Genomic DNA, 10,339 nt, shown 5'->3' on the forward strand with positions numbered 1-10,339 from the left:
GGCCCTAAGTCTGTCTTCTATCTGGTCTCTGGTTCATGGCCCTAAGTCTGTCGTCTATCTGGTCTCTGGTTCATGGCCCTAAGTCTGTCGTCTATCTGGTCTCTGGTTCATGACCCTAGGTCTGTACTCTATCTGGTCTCTGGTTCATGGTCACTCAAGCAGTGTCAGGTATGGGTTCCATCTCTTAGACTAGGCCTTAAATCAAGTCAGATATTGATTTGCTGCCCCCACAAGTTCTGTGCCGTCCTTGCTCTAGCATATCTTGCATGGAGGACAGATTGTAGGTTAAAGGTTTTCTGTCTGGATTGCTGTTTACATTTCTCCTTTGGTAGCACACAGAGTATCTTCCCACACCAAAGATACTAGAACGTAGGGGTGAAGGCTGCATGTACAATGTGGCATACATACATACGTATGTACATGCAAATCAGACCCCACAAATTCTCAAAGTAAATAAATATGTAGTTTTGCTTTTGTTTTCTGTTTGTTTGGTTTTGGTTAAGAAAAAATATTATTGCCTCCTGGAGCTGCCACTTTGGGTATTTGGAAGGTGATCTACTAAATATTTGACTATTTCATTTCAAACTAAGTGTTTTAAATATGATGTTCTAAACAGAAAATAAATGAACTGTGATATATCAATTTCTGAGCCGAATTGTGACAGCTTTTGGTGTGATAAATAGCAAAGCCCAGGAGCTTTTTATTGTAGACTCTACAGTTTTGGTAAAACAATGAAAGTATTTCTTTTCTCCATTATAAATAAAATGCTCATTTTTATTAAGAGAAAATAAAGCAGCTTCAATAAACAAGAATTTATCAAACTTAAAAGGTTAAAATGATCAAGTTTTACTGGACTAGGAAAATGGCTATATCCATCTCTTCATTAAACTTTTAATAAATAAAATTTTACTTTATAATTTTGATTAAATGTAAGGTGAAAAATAACTATACCTTGCAAATTCCTGGGAGATGGATGTCATGGACTAGAGAGATAGAGAGACAGAGAGACAGAGAGACAGAGACAGAGAGAGAGAGAGAGAGAGAGAGAGAGAGAGAGAAAGAGAGAGGAAGATAAAGGAAGGAAGAAAATGTTCTTTACCTTACCTCATGGCTATTCGTGCTACCTATAAAGTTTCAGTTCATACACATCAGTCAATGGGAAGATAACACATTTGCCTGAAATTTAGTGCAAAGCGATTAAAGTTTCACTCTCTAAATAATGCATTTATAGCCCAGATAATCAATTCATTCTTTACTTACTGAAGCAACAAGCTTTCAAGCAACAAAAAAATACACAAAAAATAGAATATATTTTTTTCTCCTGTACAATTTTCAATTTCTTCCTAAGTATGTATTTTTGTTTCCTTCTGACATCCTTATTCTGTCTTTTTTTTTAATATTCCCTTCTCTCTAGAACAAATGCTACCAATCTAGTCAGAAGTTCAAAGCACTTCAAGCCCTCAAGGATCTTTACCAATATCACATTGCTAGGAATCCACGGGGTTACATTGTGAACCCTGCCTTCCCCTTCCCTCACGCTCTGGTAAGTTCTGTGTTGGGGAAGCAAAAAGTAAAGTATTAAAATGCATAAAGTAATTAGTGTTGAAAGGTCCCAAATTGTATCTTAGCAAAAAAGACAGTGATGAAAATGAGAGGAGAAGAGGGAGAGGAAACCACAATCTGGATATATTATTTAAGGGGGGAAATTGATTTGCAATAAAAGAAGAAAAAAGAAATTAAGTTGTAAACAAACTTACTGTATAGTCTTAATAAAACAATAATGTCAGTAATAGCAATAATGAGAAATTTCACTTAAATTTTCTGTGTGTGCCCTCAGAATTTTGTCATATTTCCTTGTAATTGCTTTCCTAAACATTCTTTACTGCAGGGGAAATTAGAAGCCATTGTTCTCATTTAGTAGGAGAATCATGATTTGAGGAACTATAAGGCAGTGGTAGCCCAGCTTCTTGTTTCATTAGGGATAAAGGATGAGTCTTCATTGTCCTTCAATCAGAACATAAAATTAAAACCTTTTCCTTTATTTTCCATGGAGAATAGAGAATAGGTCTCAGCTAGAGAGGTAAAGCATTTTATTATAGAAAACGTTACACTGTAACTTTTATTTTTATTGTTTTATTGATGAAATACAACTTAAATGAATGTATATTTTATCTATTTTATAGTCAATAAGCATGTGTATAGCAATATGTCACATACAGTAGTAGATGCTCTTCATCCTCATTTATAAATACTATATACAAATTAAAGAATCCACAGAATTTAAATAACAGGCTTGTAAGAAACATAGGATAATACCAGGCCACCAATGTGAGCTTTTAGGAAATCAACAAGTAGACTTGAACTAGCAGACACTGCCAAACTCCTAATATCATTTCCTCTTTTATAAGGACATGTATCAAAATACTTCGACTGTAACGAGGAATATAGCACACATATGGGATGTCAAACCCGGGTGAGAGGAGGCCAGCGACTTACCCTGGATTTGAACTCTAGCTCATTTATATCCGCAGAAAGTGCTGTCATTCAGATGCTCACCACATATCAGAGATGATAGAGACATTTTAGTGCCAGGCAACAAATAGCTAAACTTTAACACTATAAAAAATAATTAAAAACTATTCTTTCATTTTAAAGGCATCTGACATCCTTTCTCAGCAAGTAAGTCAAAATCATCATATCCATTATAATTAGAAAATTATTGCTATTTTGTTTTCACTGCTCACATTTTTATAAATAATGTTATTTACTTTGTAGCAATATAACCAGAAAATGGACATGAATATGCAAGCCAGAGAGGTAATATTTATTTTTTATTGCTTCATTGAAACAATATACAATGTAAATGCAGGTGTGTTTTAACAGTTTTACAGCTTTGAAAACCTAGGATTATGAAAAAATGGTGGTTCATCTATTTACATATTATGAATACATGTGAAGGTCTCAGTGAGACACAATTGTAATCTTCTGTGAACCACACCGTAAAAGTTAGGGATAACTGGAATAATTTCTTGTTATTAGTCCATGACTTTCTATAATCATTTGTTTGCAAGATTACCAAAATGGGCACTCGTAGTTAGGGTTTCTTTAAAGAAATAAATAAGGATTAAACACATTATTATCACTGTGCTGATTGTACATAATTTCATATGTATATATAAATTTCCAATAATGACTAGTTTTATGTCATTATTACATTTTTTATAGAATAATATTATTTATTTTCTAGCAACACAACCAGAAAATGGACATGCGTATGCAAGCCAGAGAGGTAATATTTATCTCCTATTGTTTCATTGGTAATGTACAACTTAATTAGAGTCATACTGGAAGAGAGAGCCTCAACTGAAAAAGAAATGTCCCATTAGGTTCACAATCTTATTGAACATTTTCTTAATTACTGATTGATGGAGAGGGCCTAGACTACTGTGAGTCAGGCCATCCCTGGACTGGAGGTCCTGGCCTCTATAAGAGAGAGGCTGAGTAAGACAAAAAGAGCAAACTAGTAAGCAATATTCTTACATAATCTCTAAATCAGTTCCTGCCTCTAGGTTCCTTCCCTGAATTCCTGCCTGCCTTCTCCCAGGAATGGATTTATAAGCTAGAAGATGAAATGAACCCTTTCCTTCCCTATTTGGTTTTGCTCCTTGTGTTTTGCAATAGCGATAGCAAGTCTAATTAAGACAGGATATAAATTCTAAAGGATAGAGTAACCTTAATTTGAGACCAACATTTTTTAAATGTTTGTATTCTTCAGGAATATCATACACGTATACAGTGTACATTGATAAATCTATTGCTCAGTCCTCTCCCTTTTACTCTCAGACCCTTCCTTCATATCTACACATTTCACATCCTTATGTTTTGCATGTATGCTAATAACCCAGTGAGTCTGATTAGGGCTTCCTTGTGTACACGGTGTAGGGCCATCTGCAGGAACATAGTAACCACCAGTGACTAAAGAAAACTGACTTCTTCCAACAGCCACCTTAACTGCTCAGCTTGGGGTGTGGCCCTCTTCCCTTCCTGCTCAGGTGTTGATAACCTTGATCTTGAACAAGTCTTGTGCAAGTAGCCACAGCCGCTGTTGGTTTGTGGTTATAGCATCCCTGTCGTATCTAGAAAACATCATTTTACAGAAATTCTCCCTGGTCTCTGGATCTTACAAAATTTCTGCTCCCTCTTCTGCAATGTTCCCTGAACTACTTGGAGATGGAGATAATATAGATGTTTTATTTAGGGCTGAACACCCTACAGTCACTTACTTTCTGCTTTCTGACAAATTCTGGGTATTTCACTCCGCTCTACAATTTAGTTATATGTTTCTACACTCAACATAAACATAAAATATTTAGTTTATTAAATAAATTACTTTCTTTATTACTTAAATTAACTCTAGGGAATCATTCACTCATTTGTTATTATTCATTTGTCTTAAAATACATATTTAGCAAATATTCTACCCCTTACATACTTTCATATTTGGAGGACATATACAACTGCGACTTTAAAAAGTACTACAAATTAATTTACATTTCTCTTTATTAAGTCATTATTGGAAATTTCTATATAGAGAGAAAGGAAATTATGTACAATCAGCACAGTGAGAATAATGTGTTTAATTTTTATTTATTTCTTTAAAGAAACCCTAAAGATGACTGTTGATAGGTTAATGCATTGGTTTAATTTGATCTGCATTTGATTCATGTTTCCAACGGATAACTAAAACATTCATGAAATTTTTCTAAGCCCCTTAATTCTGAATATTTCAACTGAGCTGAAGTCTTCCTGGTTAAGACCTCTCATGTAAGCTTCCTATCTCAGACACTAAGTTTTACAGTTTCCTAGGTTTCTTTCTCTTTTTCTTTGTTTAAATCAAAATTTTGCTCCTTTTCCAAGCTTTACTGGAGTTGGTCTCTGTCATTCTTAAACTGTTGCCCCTGTCATATGAGAAAGATCTTTAACTCCACAAATACTAAGAACATACCTGAAAGGATTCAGTAGCCCTCAGTGATTCCTTGGTATTATGATTACTATTTTTACTTCTCAGGAAATCTTCTAGTTCTTCATCTAGAAAGTCAATCAGGACCATTAACCAGATACTTGTTGAGAAATACTGCTTTTTCTTGCTATTGGATGACTATTCTAATCAAATGAGGTGTTGTTAATTTTAACAAAATATCCAACAAAATGCATGTGTCTATGTCTGTGTCTGTGTGTCTGTTTGTGTGTGTATTAGGCAAGTGTGCTACAACTAAATTAACCTCTCTCCTTCCCTCATGGAATCCAGTAGAAGTAAATAAACTCTTGTAAGAATTAGGCACATGCAAAGAAATGACTTGCTGGCCTAGGCCATTCACCCTCCCCATTCTCTCAAATGCGTGTAGCTGAATTTTGGGTCCATGGAACTAGGCACTTTTAAAATGAACCAAAGCAAGACTGGGATTTTCACTCCCCTTGACTATAATTAACAACAGGCCTTCTCTTCTGACTTTATATTCCTGTTTTCTGAACTGAACCAAAGATGATATAAACCACACATGAAAGAAATGCCTGATCATGCAGAATTAGACAAACAGGTGAGCACCCCTGGGGACAGGATGTCCAGGGAAAGGTGCAGCTGGATGTGAGCCTAGTAGCTTGAGACATAGTCTGCAGTCTTTCTCTTCAGTGCCTGGCAAGTGTACTTCCTCTGCACATTGCTAACCTAGATCTCAAGGCTTCTAGTAAAACAGTGGTCTTCCAAGAAAAGGCCTGAGGACTGCCAGACACCTCAACAGAGCCAGTAGTGTCCCTTCCTCCTCTTCATCCTCTGTGAAAATGGTAAGAACAAGGAAGATAAATTCAGAATCTGAAGTTGGAGTAGTACATATTTTCAGTTCACTACTTCACTGAGAGAACATAGTCTGATAAGATTTAAAGTCATACATTCCTGGAAACGTGACTTTTCAAAGTAGGAATATGTCCTTGAATTGTTTGAAATGATATAGACAGATTTGTCAGTAGATTATCCAAGTGTAGCAGATCCCAACCCCTAAGGAATCAACTGAGGTGAAGTATTTTTGATTCAGTTAGCTATATACCTTTCCAGAACATTTTCTTTTGCATTTCAAACAACTATCTTTATTCTTCACAGAAAACTGTGATGACTGACGAAGAACAGACCGTCCAAGACTACATGGTAAACTTTCCATGCAATCATTTTAACACACTCTCATTCCTGGACACTGCTGAAATTCTAGTGACTAAAAGAAACTTCTAGGGAAAGCTGAGTTTTTTGTTGGTGGTGAATTTTGAGGGGAGTTTTGTTTGTTTTTGAGAAGGAGACAAAGGAGTCTTGGAATTTACTAGGTACCCCAAGCTAGTCGAACTCAAGTCAATCCTCCTGCTCCAGTCCTCCCCCACCCCTGCAACTCCACTCCTCACACTCAGGATAATGTCTATAAAAGTCTTCCTCATGTCCTGTGAAGGCTGCTACAGAGCTGGCTCTCAGGATATCAATTCGTTTCCAAACAGTACCCAGCCAACAAGCAGTTTGTGGTAATTCTCAACATCACATCGATGTCTTTATAAAACCTGAAGGTAAAGTCTCTCGCCACATAGTCTTTCGCTCCCTAGAAACCTTGTAATAGAAATGAAAACCAGTTACCACAAGCTGTCTTCTGATTTCTGCATGCACACACACAGAGACATACACACACAACTAAATCCATAACTAAATAAGTGCATTTTGTTAACGGGAACTCATCCTAGAGGAAGATGCTACTGAGCTTAGTGGGAGCTTTAATCCCTATAAAAGAATCAATCCATGGCCAGATCCAGAGACGATTCCAAACAGAGCATGCAAACACTGTCATGAGTTGTGTGGATGCCTTATGCAGCCCGTTTCCTCTGTGTTAAATCATCTACGTCTGCCAGACAGCTACCATACAGAGACAAAGGAGCTTGGATAAGGGTTTTCCTGCACACTTGGGAAAGACACTGGGCTAAAACATTTATCTTAGTAATTAACAAATTGTTTTCCTGCTCTTGTACCTGTTTCCTTTTCACTTCTTTTTGGCTCTTTCCCTTCAGTTTCTTAGCACTGGGGTCTGAATTGACCACAGGCTGTCTGCACTCTACAGTTCCTCTGAGAATGCACTCTCTGAGATACTTTTGTTTGAGTAAACAGCCCTTCTCCTGCCACTAAGGATTTATCCACAGGAGATCTTTATTCCTTTGGTAAGTCCAGGTCTTTTCTGAAACATGAGATGCTGGGATAATAATCACATGTGTTCTTCTTAGAACGAAGTGAAACCATGCAGCACGATCACCTGGCCTCAGTTTGTGCAGCTGCTTCATCAGTATCAGGAGACTATGAACCTACGGAGCTATTACCCATACACCCCCAGCCTGGTGAGTGTGCCAGGCTTATTTTCAATATGAAGCTTGGTTAAATTTTTAGCAAAAGTAAGATAAAGAAGTGAAAGAGAACATTTCATAATTTTTTCAAGTAAAGAACCTGAAATGAACTGAAATGAAATTTCACTAATGCAAAAAAAATAAATAAATAAATAAACTATAAACCATATAAAGAAGCTAATTTTCTGGAATTAAAATTATACTTTTTTGGTCTTTAAAAAATGTTAACCAACACCTTTTTAATTGTTGAATCAACAGGTTTGTGCATTTTAAAGCACCTGAAATCCTAACAGTAGCTTAAATGAGCTTTGGTTGACATTAATCTTCTACTTGATTAAAAAAAAAAAAAACTCCACAATAGAAATACATTCACTACCATAAGGAATAAACAGGGCACTGAAACCAGCAAACAGTCTTAAAATTAAGAATACATGATTTCTGTCTGAAGATTGGATACAAAAGCTGACCACATTAGATATGAACAGTGACATCATTTTATTGCAGTCTTTGTCATACATGTAGCATTTAAAGATAGTTTACTTAGATAAAAATTTTATATGTGATGTTTGTATAGAAGATGGCAAAAACTAGAATATTGCAAATATTTCCATGGAGATGAGAATAAATTTGCTTCATTTATTTTCACAAATATGGCAATATAATGTGTTATGCCTTTATATTCTAAATTTTATTTTTAAGACACTTGAATTAAGTGAATCTATCTTGGTTTTTATAAGTGTGCCTATAACTTAAGTGGTAATTTAAATAAGATTTTTTGTAATGAATATATCCTTAATAATTTTAAGTAATGTATGTTCAACTTCAATAAAAAATTAGATTGAATATTACTGGTAAAATAATTAAAACATTGCTTCAAAATTTAATCAAAAGGCAAATTGCATCATTTAATAAGTGCATGCTAGATTGAACAAATTAATTATTAACTATCAATCATTAATTTTCTCAAAGTTATAACCAAGCCTCTCTGTACTTTCCATTAAGCATAAATGCAAATAATTCTTAAATATTGATGTATTAGACATCATTTGGGATGTAGGCAAATACTAATATTAGTTATAAATACTAAAATCCTGCTAAACTAGAATTGTGACATATATCTGTATCTTATATACAAATAAGCACTATCTTTTGGATAATAAACATAAACCCATTATTGTCTTTTTTAACAGGTTTGAGTGGAAAATCCACATCTCCACTTTCTTTTCTATTATAATTACTTCTCAAAACCAGTATATTGGGACAGGTGTATAAATGAGACAGAAATGCTGAGCCGAAGGAAGACTGCAAAGCCATTTCTGAATGGCTTCTATTCTTGTTTGCTTACGTTGGGTCTATAAGTGAGTTTCATCTCAGCAGAGTTGGAGACGATTAACTATGATTTCACCACTGTCCCTAAATCACCGAACTACATTGCCTTTCAAAAAATAAAACTTCAAGTGCATTCTTTTGTGTGTGATTGTTATTTCTGTTACTTATATTGATCCAGAAGATTAGTGGCAGGAATATAAAGTTCTTCAACAATTAGATCATAACTCCAAAGACCACGGGATCATGGTTCTATTAAACCATTACTTTACCCTGTCTCTGCCTATTTCTGCTTACAGTTTGCCACAACATTAATCCCAAAGCCTCACCAAATCCCTACATGTTCCCTCCAATTCCACAGTCACAGAAATCAGACACTGAGAACCTAATTCAGCTTGTGAAATAATCTATATGAGAAAGGGACAAACAATTATGTTGATTAAGAGTTTATAAAACTTTTATCTTTGGCTAGTGATGAAGAGCAGGCAAAGGCATCAGCTCAGGTATTAGCCCTGAGTTAAAGCTCAGGGACATTGCATTTTTTTTTTTTTTTGGCAGTGAGTAAGCGAGTTTTATTAGACAAATTCTTCCTCTCCATAAATACATCATTGTTTCAGCTCCTAAAAGGACAGTAAGTCCCAGTAGGTCCCTCCCACCCACAGCCCCAAGCTACCTTCTCTTTTTCCTGCAGAAACAGTTTGTCCTCGGCCAGTTTCTCCCATTCACATCATCATCTTTTTTTCCTTCAACTCTGCTAAATCTTCGCCAGTTGACTTTAAATGCTTCTTTGTGGGGACATTGCGTTTTTAAAAGGCAAAACATAATCACATAAATGCTAAATGAAGGTCAGAGTAGAGAAACTTTGCAACATTTATTTTTGGCAGAACAAAGTAGTAACTTCAGACATAATATGATGATTATATTTTACTTGTACCTTCTTATACTTAATTAATAGTGCTAACACATCTGAACCATGGTCAGGGTTTGAAAATTTTAATTGTGGTGCCAAGGCCAACGTGATGGTTGGGGGTATAGAGGGCTGAGAGCTGTCTACACAATCATGAAATAGTTAGGACAAGCTGGCGATACCTTGGTCACTTCAGCTAGAAGATAATCCCTCTAAGTGTATTCTCAAATAACAGAATGACAAGAATACAGCCAGTGCCTGTGTGAGCTGCAGTGAGCACCTACGTGCATCAGTATTTTCAGAGACGGTAGAGGAATGGGAAAAGGATTAAGAAGTAGACAAAGGGAAAGAAGGATGGTGTTTATTTCAGTTTGGAAATCTGTTTTTCATATTTAGTTATAGGGGAAGCGTTAGATGGGTTTTGTAGGTAACACTGCAGGATGTCTTTGATTCAAAGACCAGGGACAAAGTCTGTTTCTTTGACACCATAAACTGCCCATCCTTTATTCTTTAGCAGTCCAGTCTATCATACCCTCTTAGCCCAAGCTCCTCTCCTATACAGTCTAAAGGTTCAACAGTCTTGCTGAAAAGGGTGTCTTGACTTGTATTTTTTAAAAAATAGAGCAGTTAGAATCTATGAGAACTCTTCTTTGTCCTCCTAGAACTTTCATTCCTTAGCAATCTGAT

The 10,339-nt window shown here is 35.7% G+C and overlaps 1 protein-coding gene across 1 annotated transcript in view; it reads left to right on the forward strand.

The window, feature by feature from the left end:
• The window catches only part of LOC101985733 (alpha-S2-casein-like B), a 9,735-nt gene extending 2,292 nt beyond the window's left edge, over positions 1-7,443 (forward strand). Inside the window, exons 2-5 of the mRNA XM_026785027.1 lie at positions 1,415-1,543; positions 2,776-2,817; positions 6,155-6,199; positions 7,303-7,443. Of these exons, the coding sequence (XP_026640828.1) occupies positions 1,415-1,543; positions 2,776-2,817; positions 6,155-6,199; positions 7,303-7,443 (357 nt within the window). The remainder of the gene's footprint in view (positions 1-1,414; positions 1,544-2,775; positions 2,818-6,154; positions 6,200-7,302) is intronic.
• Positions 7,444-10,339: the final 2,896 nt, after the last annotated feature.

Source organism: Microtus ochrogaster, linkage group LG1 (genome assembly GCF_000317375.1).
Source record: "Microtus ochrogaster isolate Prairie Vole_2 linkage group LG1, MicOch1.0, whole genome shotgun sequence".
NCBI lineage: Eukaryota > Metazoa > Chordata > Mammalia > Rodentia > Cricetidae > Microtus > Microtus ochrogaster.